Source organism: Vitis vinifera, chromosome 7 (genome assembly GCF_030704535.1).
Source record: "Vitis vinifera cultivar Pinot Noir 40024 chromosome 7, ASM3070453v1".
In the NCBI taxonomy this organism is placed as follows: domain Eukaryota; kingdom Viridiplantae; phylum Streptophyta; class Magnoliopsida; order Vitales; family Vitaceae; genus Vitis; species Vitis vinifera.
This window is the reverse complement of record NC_081811.1, coordinates 25,978,762-25,998,925: the sequence shown is the minus strand read 5'-3', so window position 1 is coordinate 25,998,925 and position 20,164 is coordinate 25,978,762. Positions and strand designations below refer to the sequence as shown.

Below are 20,164 nucleotides of genomic sequence, written 5' to 3'. Positions count from 1 at the left end.
GTTCTTTGAAGACTCCTATATTAAATTTCTTGATAAGGTACATGGTGACATAATTTATTTTATTTTTGGTCAATTTTTTATGTTATTAAAATATCATTCTATTATATTTTTCATTATTGATACATTTTTCATTATTTAAATTTTTTTTATTTATCACTTATTTTTAAAAAAAAAAATTATATGCATTAAAGAAACTAAAATATTTGACTTTTTGTTAAATGCTAAAATTAATTTTTTGAGACAACTAAATCTCAATATGACTCTAGCCCTATATTAATTCTTAATACTTAACAAAAATAAAATAATAAAAAAATAACTTAATACTTAATATTATTAAATTATATTTAGGATTAAGTTAAATTAAGTTATATTTAGATTTAAGTAAATAAAAAAAATGACAAACACCACCTTAGGTTATATTTGTTATTTGAAAATAATTTATTAAAAGAATATAAATATAATAAAATTTTATTCTTCAAAAATGTTATTTTTCATTTTCTTTTAATAAACAAATAAGAAGTAAAAGAACCTCTTCTAGTAATATCAACGTCAATATGGTAAAAAATAATTATATTTTTAAGTAATTGTGAATTTTAATCATGTTATGATTCTTTTATATTCCTCCATCAACACCTATAAGTTTTTTTCTTAATATAATAATCTTATTAAATTTAGATTTTAAATAAATAAAGAATGAAACTTAAGTGACTAGTTTGAAATATTCCTTGACCATTTGTAGTATTATGGGAAGACATACAGAATATATATATAAAAATAAATAAATATTTGCTATGATTTATATACACCTCATTAATAAAAGATTTAAAAAAAAATCATATTTGCATCATTATTATACTTTATATATTTATAAGATAGTTAAACTATAATTATTGAACTACTATTTTTTTTATAAAAAAAAAAAAAGAGCTTGTAGGGTTTAATATATATATATCATACTCCTTAACACTCTCTCTCACGTGTGACTCCATAACCAGATGTGGAGAGTTACCATGGCTTAAATCCATGACTTCCTGCTAAACCAAATTTCTTAAAATGTTTTACGAACAAATATGAGTTGATGTACCTAAAGAACGATTAACTAATACCACAATTGTTAAATCTAAAACATGCATGATGTGTAATAACTTGATGTTTCAATAAGATAGTAAGATATGCTTGAGGTATTGTAGACATGTTGGCTCAAAAGATATATTCCCTATAGGTGAAAATGACGTAAGAAAATGTATATGCATACAAAGATTGACACTCTCAAAGAGGTTATACCCATTTAGAAAATGATAAGAATGATTTATTAGTCTAAAATTGATTAAATAAATAACACTTGAAAAAACACAAGTTCACCTTGAAAATGCACAAATTGGACAAATGGCAATAGAAGAGGAACAGCTTGAGCAATAACTCTTAAAGAGGTATGAGTACTTAAAAAGTAAAAAAATATTTATTAGTTATGTTAATATCAAGAGACAGATACTATCAAATACTGTTGTCATGATCAATATATCTTCCTTCTAGATGACCCTTAACATATAAGGAATAATAAAATTTCAAATTGCAAGAATGTCAATATGAAATACTTTCCCAAAATAGAAAAAAGCAATTGAAATAATATTGAACTTGTCTATAGAAGCATTAGGACTTGAAATCTGACACTCAAAATGTAAGTTTGGTTGGATACAAATGAACTTAAAGTTCAATATTTAAATCTGTAAATTCTAATAAATATAAATAGTTTAAAGTTCAATGCTCGAAGATGTAAAAATTGTTAGTTACAAATGAGTTATTTTATGATAGTGTAAGCAAAAATTATAACATTTTATTTCCTATAGATACCTTATATCAACTCTTGTGATAACTAAATCATATGGTTAATAACCCCTAAAGGATTTGAGATACACTTTATTATACAACTATAATATATTTTCATAAATATGTTAAAATCTCTAAAAGATTTAAACTGTATGAAAAACCCAATTGTTTGAAAAATTACGATGTTTGAAGTAACAATTGAATATCTAATATCACATTTTACTCTTGAAGAGTTTATTGAGGATGAATAATTATTAATGAAGATACATAAGAAAGTCAAAAAAATGTTTTCATATAGACATATCACATTCCCTGAATTTTCTAAAGAAAATAATGAAGAAATATTTAGTCTAGAAGTATATTATCTCAGTCTTATTAGTGTCTTCATATACCTTGCAAATCGTATATGATTAGATATAACATTCAATGTTAGCTTGCTTGCAAGATACAGTTTCACACCAAGATATAGTTTTGCACCAGCTTGAAGACATTTGAATTGAGTCAAACATGTACTTAGAATATTTTCGTGGAAAAACCAACATGAGTTTATTTTATTTGAAATGAGGAAAATCCTAGTTGTTTGGATATGCGAATGTTAGCTATTTTTTTAAACCCCCACAAAGCTTGATCTCAAAAAGAAGATACAACAATGTTATAGAGATCAATTAAGTAAATAATGATAATCACCTCTTCAAATTATGAAGAGAATCCGTGATTCATGAAACAAGTTGTGAATATGGCTAAAGTTGATGATCCAACATATTTGGGAAATTGTGTGGGCCACCCTTCATTAAAGATAATTTGATCAAATTATATGAAAATAATGTTATTTGTATTTCACAAATTAAAGGAGGTGATAAAATTAAATTTATCTCCCCCAAATTCTTTTATATCTATGAGTTTCAATAGAATAATATAATTGGTGTTCCACATATCTAATCATGTGATAATTTGGTAGTTATATTTACAAAAGTATCATAACTACCACATTCAAAAAAGTTAAGATACAATATGGAGTGCGATGATTAAAAGATCTATAATTGAAGTATTGATGAAAGCATAATTATATCTACACGAGGAAAACATACAAATATGAATAAACTATACATATATTTTTTGTTTCTTCATTCAAATTTTGTCCTATTGAATTTTATAGGTAGATTTTTAACAAGGCAATTATAATGATTAAATCCTTCAAAAAAAATTATATATTTTTTTTCTTTAATAAGATTTTTTCAATTGTTTTTTTTCTTGGTAAAGTCACATTTCTATAAATATCCAAAAGGAAATATTATAAAATAAAGAGTTTGCTACGAAAATAAATCAAGGTGGATGGATGATAATGATTATGGATACCTAATGGAATAAAAATATTATTCCCACCGTTTTAATTTCTTTATTTCTTCTTCATTTTCTTTTCTTTTACCCCATAAAGTATACTTTTAAAACTCAAAGAACCCACTCTTTGTTTGCTGGATTGAACGGAGGAACAATTTCTACGAACCATCATATCAAATTTGCAATGTGGCTAAGCTCTTCTGTTATCCATCCAAAGCTTTACCATAAATAGAGAAAGAACTAACCTCAAAATTTAGGTAGCCCAGGCCCAGATCAGTTTTTTTTGTAACAAATCACCCAACGGTCCTCTGAACCCATCGTACATTCCCTATCAGTTTGGAATTCTTGAAACTTTACAACATGCGATGCCTGCACGTATATTTATATTTAAAAAAAAAAAAAAAAAAAAGACAATAAAAAGGGGCGACGTATTAAATTAATGGGCCGTGATCTTCAAATAAATTCTCATAGGCCCAGTCCAGCTCATAGTGGGCTGGGCAAGGCTAGGTCAGTGTCGGAGAGCGTGGAGTGAACTGGCAAATCCCCATCCGCACACCTCAGACGTCCGTGTCGATCACTCGCTTGAAACGGGAGTGGGACTCCGAGTCCCTCCTCCCACCCTTTCGACTCCTCTAAGAACCCCATGGAATCTTCGTATCGGGTAAAACAGCCTAAAGCCTAAACATAGAAGGCAGCAGAATTTGCGAAATCCAGAGTGGGTTGGGTTGGTAAATAAGGGCCAGATCCAGGGCTTTTATAATTCTCAAATCTCGCATTCGGATACTGTAATCATAATCATCTCTTTTTTTCTTACTGCGTACATCTTCATATTTCCGCACGGATACTGTAATCCACGGCGAGGGCTGAAACGAAGGTTCCTCACAGCTCAAATCCAGGCAATAGACTTCTTACAGCTCTCTCTCTCTCTCTCTCGTTTGTGGAGTTCTCTGGAGTCTGATCGTCCATGGGATTGTGGGAGGCTTTCCTCAATTGGCTTCGCAGGTGAGCTCTTTTGTTTCTCTGATCGATTTCTGATCGGCCGCGTTGGTTTTTGTTTGTTTTGGAAGAATTTGATTCGAGGTTGATTTTTTATTTTGCTTTTCTATTTTGAATTTATTTATTTTTGTACATTTAAGTGTGTGTCTTGGATTGGAGGTAATCTGCATTCATGTTCTTGGACTTGATGGTCCTTGTGGACTTGGTTTGGTTAACAGAACGCTTCAGAATTGCCTGGATTGTTGTCGTTTTGGAAGCATTTCCCTTCCATTTTTCCTTAGTTTCCCTCGGAGAATCATCCACAGGGTTAAAGAAAGATTGTTAGGGTTCCAGAATGACTCTTTTAGTTAAAATTTGTTGTGTTGTTTGGCAAGGGATTTGTTTTCTACTTTAGGTTTTGGTTTTGTTTTGTTGTGGCGGCGGGAGAGGTCTCTTATTTTTGTGGTTGTTACTAGTTTTCATTGGGTGAATTGTTGAATTGAAATAAGAGCATGAGTTTGTGGACAGGTAATAGAATAATGGAGGTGGTTGCCATTATGGTTCTGTTTATTGTTTTATCTGTGTGGGAATGGTATTTGCTGTGATGATGTTAGTCACATAGATAAAGACATGGGGTTTAGAAGTGCTTAAGAGTCAAAAAGTGATAAAGTAAAGAAGAAAGGAGGAGAAAGGTTAGTGGTTACAGCAAAGGAATCTATGCTTGATAATAGCATTTCCTGCGTGAAGGGTACTGAATCTACAATACAGACACCTCTTCAGTAGATGCGAAGAACTCAGTGTTAGGTCAATGCAAAAGTCAGTATCTTGCTCCTGCATGATGAAGATTATGTGCTATTTTTTAACTGATGCAAGCATGTTTCGCAACTATGGGTGTGATCCCATACTTAGGAAAGGTGAAGAAGAGATTGTATCAGGAAAGACAATTAATTGATGGATCCCTTTGATGAATTCAATGTTTGTGTTCTATATATAGTTTTAAATACTGGACTCATTAATGAATTACTGTTTTAATAAATTTTTATAGGTTTTAAGTCCAATCATTAGAATTATCAAAGATTATGGATGCGGACAATTTTTCACCTTGTTATCCATACATTGAATCTTATCATAGCCCTTACTTTTATGCATCAATAGTAGTTACTACTTAAGAGATGAGCAAATAAAGTTCAATTGTTGTCATGTAATTGCCTTTTTTCATACCATTCCAAGTGCAGACGTGGTGTGTTTTGCTCTGATATTCTCATTTGCTATGATAAAATGTAACTTGAGGGACTATCAAATTGTTATCCTTCTTGTATTTTCCCTGGCTTTCTCTTGGTGAACTTCAACAAAGACTAAAAAAGTATCAATATACTCGCCAAATTGGTTTTTGCATCAATTTGAACTTGATAAAGAAGTGCCTTTAAAGCCATACTACTCATGGAAACTTCCATGGGATGACTCATGTCTTAATTACATCCTAGTGATGTCTTAATTACATCCTAGTGACAAACAACTTCTTACCCTTCCAAAAATACACTTTAGCCATAGGGACCATGTTAAGAAAAAGTCTGGTCTGTTGTAGTTGAGCTCCAAATATAGAAAGAAAAGGGAAAAGAACAATTTCATCCATCCAAACACATGTACTCATGTTCTACACCATGCTAAAAAAAGTAAAAAATTGTTCTTGTAGAGTGCTCCTTCAAAGTATAGGTCAAAAGGGCAACAAACAACTTGCAGACATTCAAGTATGCTTAGAACAATTGTTTTCTATGCTCAGTAAATGGTCAACTGTAAAAATTTTCAAGAAAGATGTGACTCAAACTTTAGGAGCTTGCAATATTGTGGAAACAACTATCCTTACCTGATCACATATTATGACAATGTTTTATTTTCTTTATGTCTTTATTCATTCTCTTATTCCCTTTTCTTAATATGTAGCTCATTCTATTGCTTATATGATCGCAGCCTCTTTTTCAAGCAGGAAATGGAGCTTTCTTTGATAGGACTTCAGAATGCTGGGAAAACATCACTTGTTAATGTTGTTGCAGTAAGTAAATAATCATGTATGTCATTCTCTAATGGTCCTTTCCCATTTATTTGGGGCTAATGCTGACACATTGGAAACTGTATTGTTTTAGACTGGTGGATATAGTGAAGACATGATTCCTACGGTGAGTTTTCTTAGAAAGGGTTCTTACTTTCTTTTAGGATTCAATGTCCTTCTTAACATACCTGTTTCTCTGGGAAGTGATATGAACATATGGCATTACACTTGATCTTCAGGTAGGATTCAACATGAGGAAAGTAACTAAAGGGAACGTCACGATAAAATTGTGGGATCTTGGAGGTCAGCCTAGGTTTCGCACTATGTGGGAGAGATACTGCCGTGCAGTTTCTGCTATTGTGTATGGAACTGTTCCCCCATCTTATTTTGAATCATAGTTTTAGAACCAATATTAATGAGCTGCTTAGCTGTTCCTCTGTGCGTGCTCGTGCTAACTAACTTTTTTTCATGGCCACTTCTTGTTTGACACTCCCAATATTGCTGATTTTTTAGAATATCTTTTAGTCTAGTGTAGATGTTAATGATTTAATTCACTAGCTGCATCGAATTTTTAATTGATTTTTATAGTTAGTTTTTTGGACGACTCTCCCTCGCATTTGCCTTAGAAGTGGGCAGACAAAACCCATTGTCAAAATTTGAAGTTTCAATGACAGTTGATTCATGTCATAGATTGTCAAATTTTTAGACCTTGTTTATTTTCATGATTTCTTTTCATCTTAATGTGGAGGATAATTATAATAAATTAATAATTGATATAATAAATTGACTTTAAAATTCACGTTATAGTTATTTGGAAACTGTCTATTGCTTCAGAAGTTTTGGACACGAATGATGTGTTGTCCTTTAAGGATGTTTGTCTCCTAGAACCTTTTTTTGATAACTGGAAAGGCATTTTCTTTCTTTTCTTGTCCTCTTTTGGAATAGTCCATCTTCTGTTACTGGTATACATGTAACATGTTCATTCTTGATCATTATTCTTAAACTTTTGACTTCCTATAGGATATTCCTTTGGGTGTTTGCTACAAAAGCCCTTATCATTTAAGCTATTTGTAAATAATGCCCTACCTTTAGAGATTTTGGGTTCTCATCCATAAATTTGGTGAATATTTGCCATACTAAGATTTTGGGTTCCTTGGGGTGAGATTTCTTCACTTTTTTGGTCTATTGAAGATCATTAGAAGATGATTCTGGTTTTAAGATTTATTGAGTAGTTGGCTTATGGTAAAAAGTTAGGGTGGGGATGAAGGTACTTCCAGGTTTTATTCCATGTAACAGTGAAAAGACAAAAAAATTACCTAAAAATTCTTGTGTAATTAGGAAATCTAGAGGAAAAAAAATACATGTAATTTTCTCAATGGTTTTTGGAAAATTTAGATGTTTTAACAATTAGTAAATATTTGAAAAAATATTTTGTTTGAAATCTAGAAAAATTTTGGAACTTTCATGAAATAAGGCTAGGCTGATAAAATTCAAATTATGGAAACCTCAAAGAAAAAAAATTTAAGAATTGGGAATTGTTATTGAATTCTTTTAATGATCAAATTTAGGCATTTGAATTATCTTCCCAAAACTTTTGTGAATTGAAGATTGTGCAGTCAGTATAATGAAAACTGATTGTGTTTAGGAATCAAAACATGAACATATAATTAGTCCCATGGGTTGAATATATACTATGAAACTTGCGAATGGTATCAATCAAATGTCCATGCACACTCTTATCCTTTTCCTTCGGTTTTTAACTTTATTACAAAAGGGCTCAAATTATCAAATAAAAGAGTCCTGAAATACTTCTCCAATAGGCTAAACAGCATGGCATGTGGTTTTTTGTAAAATTAGAAGTATTTGTGCACTGTGTCTGTTTGAAAAATTTGTTTAGGGAACGCAATGTTATTCAATTATCAACTTGCCCTAGAAAATTAGTGGTGCCTTTGATTTCACATGCATCTAGAGGATGTATTTCATCCTTTCAAACAAAATAATGGTTTGTCTGATAGCAGAAATGAGAACTGTTTTCTGTTTTTTGAAAAAAAACAAAAAAGAATGAGAAGAAGAAAATCACACTGACATTGTAACATGTTGGTTAACACATTTTTGAAAATTGATTTCAAAAATATTTTCTAAAAATTGCTTATTTTTAAAAACATGCAGAACTTGTTTTTCACATATTAAAAAATGAAAGCATCGTTGCAATTGTACGTGATCCAAAAACCAACATGTTCATCACTTTTGTTTGTAAATGAAAATGTTTATTAACCAAATAGGTTCTAAGACCCTTGTTGTTCTTACTTGTCTTTTGAGTTCTATTCCTTGTTTTTTTTCCTTCTCCCTTATAGTCAGTCAGTAGAATTGAACTCACGATATCAACTTCATAGTTGTCAGACATCATCACTAAGCCAAGATACTGGTGGTGTGTGTTTGTGAGTTATCATTAGCTTAAATCCTTACAACACCTGCTAATCTGGTTTACAAATTGGTTCTACTGGAAGTTGTATGATTGGAAACCTAAGTATTGTGATTGGAGCACTACCAGAGACCACATGACAGGAGTAATAAGAGGATCAAAGTTGCAAACCTAGTTAAATTAGCAAAATGGCTGAATTAAGTGCTTTTCTCTGAATCATTTTGATTATTATAATTAAACTTTTCTTATGAATAAGGAATCCAGCTAACCCTACTTGTTTACTGTATGAAGCACTAAAATGCAAAACAGGTGAAGATATAGTATTCAAGCTTGTTGACTTGAACCTGATCCTTGGTCCAATCTCCTACATGCTCTATGGGCTGCTTTAGCTGGCATCTTCATTTTCTTTTGGGAAATGTTAAACAGAAGAGAGTGTTTAATATTTGGTCCAGATGTCAATTTTGTCAAGTGCCTAGCTGGGTCCAAATTGGGTCAACTGGCCCCGGTTCAATGGGCAACCAATCGGTTGTCTTATTAAGGCTTTTTGCAAATTATTTGAAGGAATGCTCGTTTTTCCTTGATCTGTTGGATTATGGATATAAGCAATAATGAATTAAGAATTTTTTATTTTAAAATGTGGATTTCAAGTTTCATTGGCATTCATCTCTTGGCCAGTTCTCATGGCACTATTAGTGCTGAGGAAGTATGTTTTACAGAACTGATCAACCCAACAGGATTGTCCAGATTCAAAATTTTTAATTGATTCAAGTAGTTTGATCTGATGGAGAAGTGCAACATGTTTAAATAATTCTATTGTAACCAATGCAGATCCAGATTTGGGGTTCTGTAAGGGGGTGGACTGGTAATTTAAATGTCCTCCACTTTTGCATTAATTGGCTGCATACAAAAGCTCAAACCCTTTTTTTTTTTTATGCTTGATAGCCTGAGATGGCACCATTGCGCCAAAGTTTGGCCAAAAATAGTTTCGTCTTTCAGATCAATGGAATTAATGATGATTTTTCATGTGATGTTCACTTTTTAGTGTTAATGAAGTGTTTATGCATTAGGGTCCTTGTTTCTGAATAAATTGATAATTTGTGATTATAAAACATTTTATTTCTTGCTTACCCAAATCAAGTTTCCCAGTGGTTCAGTGTAATATTTAGTTGACCTTGCAATTACTTAACCAAGTTGTCTGAACCTGATCTCTCTTGCAGTTATGTGGTTGATGCTGCTGATCCAGATAACATTGGCATCTCAAAAAGTGAACTCCATGATCTGCTGAGCAAACCCTCACTGAATGGTATTCCTTTGCTGGTACTGGGAAACAAAATCGACAAGCCAGGAGCTCTGTCCAAACACGCTTTGACTGAAGAAATGTAAGTGGACGCTCTTTCACTTCCATGACCTGGAACCTTTCTTGACCAAATTTAAAAACTCCATGGTGAATGCTGTATCAGTATCCATAGCCTGGTTTTCAATATGTGCATTGTTTTGGTAATGAGAACACCATTATGCTTTGCAGGGGACTCAAATCAATTACTGACAGAGAAGTATGCTGCTTCATGATCTCTTGCAAGAATTCTACCAACATTGATTCTGTTATTGATTGGCTTGTAAAGCATTCCAAATCTAAGAGCTGAGAAGGGTTTTTCTCTCTTCCTGTATTCTGGTTTCTCTTTGTTGAAATTTCTGAATGATTTGTTTCTGGGTTGTTGGTGGTGAGATTCACTGGTCTAACTCTATTGCTGATTGTTTTACATTTGTCTTATTTTCTTTAAAGCTGCTATATACTGTACATTAGACTATGTCCTTTGTAATTGATGATTTCAGGGTTTTTTTTTCATGGTTTTAATGATCAGAATTTGGCTGCTTCTCATGTTTGCAGTAGTATTCAATTTGAGTAAAGATAGAGAAGGGTTGACTGTTATAAAAACCGGCTGCTGGATGTACTTTATAGCACGTGCCATTATGGAAAAGAATTCTAAGAATAAAGGCACTTCATAAGAAATAGCATGTGCGTGATGTTATGCATCGTTGGTTTTTTCGGATTCAGGTTTGAAACCATCTAACCTTTTCTACCCATGGCTGCCATGTTACATGGATGCTTCCGTGATGAGTTGTTAGTTCGAATAATTATTTTTAGTGTATTTTGTGGAATAAATTTTAAGCTCATGAATTTTTTTAAATTAGGAATAAAATTTCTTTTATATTTTTTATTTTTCTAATTTTTATTATCAAATTTAAAAAGAGATAACAAATAAATTATCAAACAAAATGTATTTTGTCCGTTTCTATATCTCCCAACACATCATGGATGTCTGACGTGTCTAGTTTGAACCAACAACAAGAAAATCGTTTTATTTTTTTTTTTTGCCAATAATTTTTTTTTTCATTTGTAACTTTTTTCTTCCTCGATTTCTATAATATAAAATTTATAATAGACAAAGGCATTAAAATCTTTGCTAACAAAGAAATCCATGTCAATGAGAAAAAAAAAAAAAAGACAAGGAAAATGATTGGAGATGTAGTGCAAAGGCTTCCTTACCCGTAAATAGTACTCTTGGTGTTAAGAATGCGAAAAAATAAAAATATCACGGTTAGTGTTTGGGTTTAAAAATTGATGGGATGAAAAATAAGGGCATGTTTGGTTGTTGTTTTTTGTTCTTAAAAATAAGAAACACTAAAAGCATGTTTGAAGAAAGGAGTGTGTTTTTATTTTTTGTGTTTCTCGTTTTCTCAAAAATTATTTTTTAAAATAATAAAAAGATGTTTTTATTATTTTTTTTTTATTCAAATAACATATTGTTCTTTATATTTTCTTTTCCTTCTTTTTGTATTTTCCTAACTATTTTTTGTATTTTCACGAAAGTGAGTTTCATCCGACCATCATGCCCCCACCTCCAAATATTTTCTTCTTCTTTAAATTATTGAAATTAATATACTTACAAATGATTACAAAATCATTTTTGTTTAAGAAAATCATAATTATTGTAAAATTTTCAAAAAATAATATTTAAAAAAAAATTAAATGAATTGTATATATAAAAATTATTTATATATTTATGATATCAAGTTAATTAAAAAATAACACTTTATTAATTAAAAAAAACTTTCAAACATGTTTTTTTTATTAACTCAATCAAACATGTTTTCTTACAATATAATCTGTTTTCCAAAATTCAGTTTTCAAATACAATTTTTTTTTTAAATGCCAAAAACTATTCTTAGAAAATGTTATTAAAAACTGTTTTACATAAAATTTAAAAAAAAAACAGTAATCAAATAGACCCTTACGCTCTATTTGATATTGAAAAATAATTTTTGAAAATTGTTTTTTAATATTTTAAATATTTATATAATTATTTTTTTAAATAGTTATTAAAAAATAAATTAAAATAATAAAAATATAATTAAAATATATTTTTTAAAAATATTGTGTTTTTTGTCCTTAAAAATAAAAATAAAAAATAGTTTTTGGCCGTGACTTTTCCAAATTTTTTGTTTTCGAGAAGGAAAAGCGTTTTAAAAAACAGTTTCCAGCCCTTAAAGCCCTTTCGGAAATATGGGTATTAGCAGACCCTCTCTTGAGTCTTAACCAAATAACCATTATCCATCGACGTATTAGGCCTGAGGGGGACGCCCTGCTTCTCCACTCATTCACCATGGAAGTGCCTCCTCCTACCGGAATCCCCACTCCCAATACCGAGAAAATTAAACGAAACCTCATCAGAAAGGGCGTATACCCAACTCCCAAAATCATCCATACTCTCCGCAAGAAAGAAATCCAAAAATCAATTCGCAAATCAAAGCGCTTGGCCAATCAAAACCAGTCCCCAACTGAAGATGAAGAAGTAAATGAAGAAGCTCATTTCCGAACCCTAAAGCGCGAATACACAAAGTTGTCCAAGGCTTTGATGGTTGGGAAGCCGTGGGAGAGACCTGGGTTCAAAGAGATTCTGAATGGGAGTGTGGAGTACGGTGGAGAGAGGCTGAAGAGAGAGCATTTGAGGGAGTTGAGCGAAATTCTTGAGAAGCGTGGTGAGGTCAGGTGGCTTTTGGATGATGATGTTGAAGTTGAACAAGGTTCTTCGGGGAATGAACGGAGAGGGTGGAGTCCGGCAAGGCGTCGCGGTGGAGATGCTGATGCTATTAGGTTTCTCGTTGATAGGTATCTTCTGTTTGGTTGCTTAGAAAGTTTAGGAAAAATGACAGAAAACGAATTTTTGAATATTCTGTTATTATTATTTTTATTTTTATTTTTTCCTCCTGGACTTGTTTTTGAGGCTGATAAAAGATAGTTTGTGACACAGGCTTACTGCTGCAGACATTACAATTAGAGATTGGAAGTTTTCCAGGGTAATGAAACAGTCTGGATTACAGTTCACAGAACGCCAGTTACTGAGAATTGTTGAAGAACTTGGTGCTCGAGGACACTGGAAGCATGCATTATCTGTTGTGGAATGGGTGTACACCGATAAGGATAAGGACAACAGACGGTATAAGAGCAGGTAATTTTTATTAGGTCTTATATCAATTATGATGGAAGAGTTAGAACTAGTGGAATTGATCTTTGGTTGGACAGATTTCAGTTTTGACAGAGAATGGGATCAGAAGAAGATCATATAAACAACTAAACAAGTGCCATACACAACATAAAAGAATTGCCCCTGGATTGATCTCATGTTTTGCAATGAACTTGCTTTGCGGCATAGAATTAGCCTCCCTCTTGGGCCAGTTTTGTAACTTAATAAAAAATTCCACCATATGTTTGTGGCTCTATCCTTGGATATGTCCATCCGTTAAACATGAACCCTTGTGATTTTAGATCAACACCCAAGCTTTGCCTGATGTTTGGATATAGGAATTTCCAAGACTAACTAGGTCATCTATATTTGGGTAAATCAAACCATTTCCAAATCAAATACTGGATATGAAACACCCAACACTAATACCATCTATATTTGTCTTTTCTAGTGGGGCCATATGGTAACCACTCAATTGATGGCCTGGACTTTAACTAGTGATAAATGTGTATGATTCTATGGAAGCCTTTCATGTATTCTGAAAAAAGGGTTGATATCTGCCTCTCCTGTAACCTCATAATGAAAACCAATCTGGTCATTTGGTATCATTTTCAAATTTCAACTATACTCATCTTAGTTTTGGGTTTTAACTTGCACCTTTTATTGGCAAAATTATTATCCTGGCAGCTATTTTTCTTTTCTAGAATGCTGACATGAGTGGTTTGATTTGGATAGTGTTTCTTCTCTAGTGCTTTTTTCTCATTCTAATTTACCATGATTCATTTATGAAAGTCTATCTTTTATTCTCATATTTTGTTCTTTTATCTGTATGTTTACTATAGAGAATGTTTAGTTCTAATGGTAGTTAATTGTGTTAAATTTATTTTTGTTGCCCTATAAGTAACTTTATCCTTCTTTTAGGTTTGTATACACTAAACTCTTAGCAGTTCTTGGGAAAGCAAAAAGGCCCCATGAAGCTCTTGACATTTTCAATTTGATGCGTGTAATGTCCAAATTCTTTTTCCTCCTCTTTCTAACAAGGTTCCTCATCTATAATTTGTGATATTTTTTTTATGGACTTTTAACTCCAAGCCATTCAGGGTGACTGCCATATATACCCAGATATGGCTGCATACCACAGTGTTGCTGTTACCCTTGGTCAAGCCGGTCTTCTGAAAGAATTGCTGAACATTATTGAATGCATGAGGCAGAAACCTCCAAAAAGAATAAAAAATATGTGCCGGAAGAACTGGAATGCACTCCTTGAACCTGATGTGGTTATATTTAATGCTGTAAGAGAGCATTACTACTTTTTGCAGCCCACTTAAAATTCACTGTATATATTGTTAAGCATATTGACGAAAGTAACCACTCTCTCACATTGGTACCAGGTACTGAATGCTTGTGTTCCAACCCAACAATGGAAGGGTGTGTCTTGGGTGTTTAAGCAGTTGAGAAAGTGTAGTCTGAAGCCTAATGGAGCAACTTATGGACTTGCAATGGAGGTAACAACTAGATCATGACATCTATTCCCACACTATATTTTGAGCATGAGTCTCTTTCTCTTTAGAGGTGAGTATGTGTCTTGTTTTTGTGGCCTTAGGCCTGGCTCAAGTGGTAAAGGGATGGGAAGGGTTTGTGGGAGGTCCTAGGTTCAAGTCCGAATGGGGACAAAAATTTATCTATAAAAAAGCAAAAAAAAAGTCACTTTTTTTGTCAAATCTAGGTTTGAAGTCATTTAATATGGTTTAGAGGCTAAAAGCAGGAAAAAATAGAATAGATATTTTAGGTGTTATCATATGTTCCTAGATTTACTTCATGTGCTACCAGTTCTATTATTTGTATTGCCGGCACCATAATGCTGATCCCAAAACTCTAGAATTCATATTTTTTAAGAGGGTTCTTCAGATATTATTATCCGAAAAATGGGTGTTGGGGTTGATTGTCTTGGGGTCATTTTGGAGATGTCACAGATATGATGTTCATTACTTTCAAAGGTTTGGGATGAGTCCCAGAGGCAGAGTACTTTTGCAAGGAGCCATGCTCCCAAAATCTTTACTATTTGGTTGGAGAGATCTTAGGATCTTTGGGGACAAGATGAGGGCCACCTGAGTCTTTGTGGGATGTCATGCACTATCTCACTTTTTGGGGGGAGTTCTGTTTCAATAGAGTTGCTGGCCATCTCCCTTAGCATTGATTATACTGAATTGGAAGGTGTGCAGAGGGAGCACTGCTAGCAGGAATAAGTAAGTAGTTAATGCAGTATGGGAACCCCACCTTTTGGGGGAATCCTGCTCAGTTGGGGATTTGAATATTCAGATATCGATAAGGCAGTATGATTAGGGGTTTTCCTAAATTAACAGGTTCTGGATTGGCAATAGAGGTTTTAAGATCTCTGCCTTGTTGGAAGGCTTGATGGTGATGAATTATATGTGGATAAGTAATTTTCAAGTGGAAGGGGATGCAGCAGTTATGACATGGATCTGTAATGGGGGAAAAGGGGCGCTTGGGAATGGGGTACATGACGTGGCAGATTTTAGATCTCTCAGGAGGGATGGGTTGCTCATTTTCATTGATGCCTGGTTCCACCAACCAGTAGCTAATCAGTTGGCAAACAAGAGGGCATTGGTGCAGGAGGCATTTGTTGGACACTTTCTTTGCCCCTAAGAATTTATCAATGTTTAGTTTCCTTGTTGGTATTCATGGTGTTGTAGGTTCATATTTCTTTGGGCTGACTTCAGGTGCTTGCTTGTAAATGTTTCCTTTTGTTTGCCTTGAAGGATAGTCCATCCTTCCTATATCCTTCCATTCTTTATGCTTTACAAATGTTTGTTCTTATTAGGAAAAAAATATTTTATGAACGTGATGTAAACTAAAAGTAAGTATCATGGCCAGAGCTTCCTCATGATTATGTCAAGAATGATATGTGATCTAAAGTGAAAAGAAAAAAATAAAATACTGTTGTTATTGTACCATTGCAGTTGTGTATCACATACACAAACTTAGATATCCATCACTTGATCATGCTTTGGTTTCTCATTTAATCCATCATAACCAATTGAAATCCTTTTGATGCTGTTTTATACTTGGGTAAATATGGGACTCATCTCTAGGGGGAAAAAGAATTCAACCTGCAGTTTATCATTTATCTTCAAATTGTATATTCATAGAACCTTACAGGAGTTTGCTTGTTGAAAGGTGATGCTGCAATCTGGAAAGTATGACCATGTCCACAGGTTCTTTGAAAAAATGAGAAGAAGTGGGGAAGCTCCAAAAGCCCTTACTTATAAAGGTAGTGTTTTTTGTTGCTGCCCAGAAAGGGTGTTGATATTTGATGGCTCATGCATCTTCAATCTGCAACCTTCCAGTTCTTGTCAGAGCCTTTTGGGAGGAAGGTAAAGTCAATGAAGCTGTTGAAGTCGTCAGGGATATGGAACGAAGGGGAGTGGTTGGAATTGCTAGTGTATATTATGAGCTAGCATGCTGCCTTTGCAACAACGGGAGGTGGCAAGATGCTATTGTGGAGGTAAACCTCTTTATATGTGAGTATGGATTTGGTATGGCTGGATTGCTTGGAGATGGTGTATTTGAACCATATGTTATGATTATTGCTTACTTAATTACCTTCTTGTTTGGAGCCTTTGCTAGCATTTATTAAATTTATTAAATTTTATCATTTAGAATTCCAAGAGTTGCTATCTTATGTTTACAAAAGGCATCGAAAAAACCAAGAGCATGTTTCACTTAACCACTGTAGTTGAGTTGTTTGTAATTTTGACAGAATTGGTTTATTGCAATGCCAGATCTTTCTCTCTCTTCTTGGCCTTTGGAAATTATGATTAATCTGACTTTAAGTATGAAGGATTGCCAAAGAATGAAACACTGGAAACATGATATTAATTTTGGATGTCTTGCTGAACACAGCAATTTCAATGCCTACAGTTGGCAGCAGTCTTCTTTCTTTCCTTTTTTTTTTGTCTCACTCTGCTGTTTTAAAATTGACACTTCTTATACCTCAAATTTTCTGTGCAATTTTTTATTATCGTTTCACTGGATTGTACTTTTGAAGGAATTTAATACTTTTGTGTTCCTTTCCATGGTGAAGGGAAGAAAGGCAAATAGTCGCACTATTAATTGTTTTGTGTGACAAATATTATTGCATTGAATACATACCCTCTATTTCGCCCATCAAAAAAAAAATTAATGCATTGAGCAAGATGGAGCTGGTTGGTTGGTCCCCAGTGTCCCAATCATTCTAAATGGTTGTGCTGCTGGTGGTGGAATTGCAAACCCCTGACCCCCAGAGAGTGTGCATGCTCAAGGAACTGTTCATTCTCCAAAAACTGCATTTGAAGAAAGTTAGATGCAGTCTTAAATATGAAAAGTGATATGTACATATGTCTCACAAGTTGGCTTGGAAATGGTGGACTCATTATCTATTGGTTGGTGTTTCACCAATTATGTTTCTGAATAATTTAATCTACTATATGATCTTGGTACTCAGGTTTGGTCCATGAATCCTATGACATCTGGATAATTTATTATTTTCTGCAACTGTGGTGGTCTAACATACATTTTTGTTATTTCTGAGAATTTTTGTTGTTACAAGGCAGAATGGTTTTCCCCCTTCCTGTTGCAGTCTCTATAGCTACCTCCTGTTTAATTATGTGTGGATAAGCAGGAAAGTTTATTTTCTTAAAAACATGCCTGCAGGTTGAGAAGCTGAAAAAACGTCCTCATAGTAAACCTTTGGAGGTTACATTCACTGGCATGATCACCTCTTCCATGGATGGTGGACATCTTGATGATTGTCTATCCATCTTTGAGCACATGAAATATCATTGCTCCCCCAACATCGGGACCATAAATGCCATGCTGAAAGTTTATGGACGGAATGATATGTTTTCTAAAGCTAAAGAGTTGTTTGAAGAAACCAAAAGATCTACATTTGCTTCTAATACATGCATGGATGATGGCAGTATTTCCCTCGTACCAGATTTGTACACATATAGCTCAATGCTCGAGGCATCTGCCAGTGCACACCAATGGGAGTTTTTTGAGTATGTCTACAAGGAGATGACTCTCTCTGGGTATCAGCTTGATCAAAGCAAACATGCATTGCTACTTGGAAAAGCCTCCAGAGCTGGGAAGGTATATATAGAATTTGTATTCTTTCGTTCTTTCTTTTTTTGGTTTAAATGACAAATACTAGAACTGTTAGTCCATGTTGCCTCTTTTACTAAATCTATTTAAAATGATTTTTCTGCTGGTATCTCCTAATGGCAAAAGGAGAGGATTTTGTTCTCCTCTAGTCATCAATTGCATCCAGTGATTTGACAATCAATTTATGGAACTCAAAATCTCAAAATGCACGAGTGTTCCTTTAAACCTTTGTGTAGCGCCTTATGCTTCTATTGTAAATTGTTTTTCTCAAATCTGACTGCATGAACAATGAGACTAGTTCTTTATGACACTATTGAATATTTTCTTATGGGGCTTATACAATGGGGCCTATCAAGAAAACAATGGGTCTATCTGGTTGAGGGATTAGGGCAGCCTTGAATAGGGGAAAGGAGGGAGTTTGTAAAATAGTTCTTGTTTCTTATGACCACCTGAAGCCTTGTTGGTTATCTGCCTTCTGCAATACTGATTGTTTCCAATTTGATTTGATCCAACTGCACATTCTTTTAGCAAAGTTGGGGGAAGACAGCCACTTCAATGTTCACCTCATCTTTAGTATTACTCGAAGTCACTGCCCTAATATTTTCTAAAAAGCTGGATTTTTTTTTTGTTATTGATCAGCTCATAAATTCCCATGTCATAAGTTGGGTGCCTGTTGTTCTTTTAAGATGTTGAATGATCCCAAATCATGGGTGGATAATTTTAAACATAAATTTGCTTCCTTCTGCTTTCTTTGTAGTGGCATCTGCTGGAGCATGCATTTGACACAATTTTGGAAGCTGGAGAAATTCCTCATCCTTCTATCTTCACTGAAATGATATGTCAAGCTACCGCACAGCATAATTATGAAAGAGCAGTCACCCTCATCAACGCTATGGCTCATGCCCCATTTGTGGTCAGTGAAAAGCAATGGACAGATCTTTTTGTGACAGATGACAGGATCAGCAGGGTTAATTTAGAGAAACTATTGGATTCTCTCCATAATTGTGATGTAGCAGAGGAAGCCACCGTCTCAAACTTATACAAGTCACTGCAGTCTCTGTGTGGATCCGGAACATCAATGGACCAGAGTTCTGTTGCTTTTGGAGATGAAGCCATGATTAGAACACCCTTGAATGGCAATAGTGGAGAGCTTGATGACAACAAAAAGGTATTTTTTCAAAAGTTTTCTGCGGATGCTAGGGGTTCAGACCTTAGCCCTCATGAGAACCCTCCTGTTAAGAACAGTGATGTCACATTTGATATATTTTCTGTCAACCTCACCCGTAGTGAGGAAGAAGATGATGACACAGATGGAGAAGCCATCTCTGAAGCCTTTAATTATGCTTGTAATGGAGATGAAGTGGCATCAAATGAACCTAATACTTTAGATGGGAACTCAGAAGGCATTAACAAGATTGAACTCAACATGCGGGCTAAAGAAGATGATTCCCACGGATCCAACTTGCCCTCAGCAAATGAAATATTGGAAACTTGGAAGAAGAGCAGGGAAAGGGATGGTATTTTCTTCCCCTTTCAACTGGGCCAGAAGTAAGGCGCCAGACAAACTGACTGGGATCTTCGGTAGCAATATCCATATGTAATCTTGCAACTACTAATATACGACAGATTGTTGATATGGCATTCACCATTGGTCTGTACAAAAGTTAGTATGTCAATATACTGCAAAGAAGAAGCATTTATTAGATTGAAGCACACATCTTTGCTCTATGCTGCTAACTGGTTTGTACCTGGAATGCAGATGTGCATCTTAAATTAAGACTCCAATGCATATATTGTTAGAAACAGAAATACTTCAGGACCCCTGATTATTTTCTTTCCAGAATTACATGCAGCGGGGATCATTTG

General features: G+C 33.8%; 1 protein-coding gene across 1 annotated transcript; it reads left to right on the top strand.

The window, feature by feature from the left end:
- The first annotated feature begins 3,650 nt into the window (after nt 1–3,650).
- On the top strand, nt 3,651–20,026 carry LOC104878586 (pentatricopeptide repeat-containing protein At5g67570, chloroplastic). Its single transcript, XM_059738655.1, has 15 exons — nt 3,651–4,167; nt 6,109–6,190; nt 6,282–6,314; nt 6,427–6,548; nt 9,827–9,988; nt 10,135–10,225; nt 12,389–12,780; nt 12,923–13,120; nt 14,057–14,138; nt 14,236–14,427; nt 14,527–14,640; nt 16,334–16,427; nt 16,504–16,661; nt 17,849–18,286; nt 19,056–20,026. Exons 1-15 carry the CDS (start codon nt 4,130–4,132, stop codon nt 19,848–19,850), a joined length of 2,991 nt encoding a protein of 996 aa, XP_059594638.1. The 5' UTR covers nt 3,651–4,129; the 3' UTR covers nt 19,851–20,026.
- The last annotated feature ends 138 nt before the right edge of the window (nt 20,027–20,164 follow it).

What these genes read in the sequence shown, in the direction of transcription:
- LOC104878586 (XM_059738655.1), top strand. Translation starts at nt 4,130, where the DNA reads ATGGGATTGTGGGAGGCTTTCCTCAATTGGCTTCGCAG. An exon ending in ATGTGGTTATATTTAATGCT is followed by an intron (nt 14,428 to 14,526) that starts GTAAGAGAGCAT and finishes CATTGGTACCAG; the next exon opens with GTACTGAATGCTTGTGTTCC. An exon ending in CTTATGGACTTGCAATGGAG is followed by an intron (nt 14,641 to 16,333) that starts GTAACAACTAGA and finishes GCTTGTTGAAAG; the next exon opens with GTGATGCTGCAATCTGGAAA.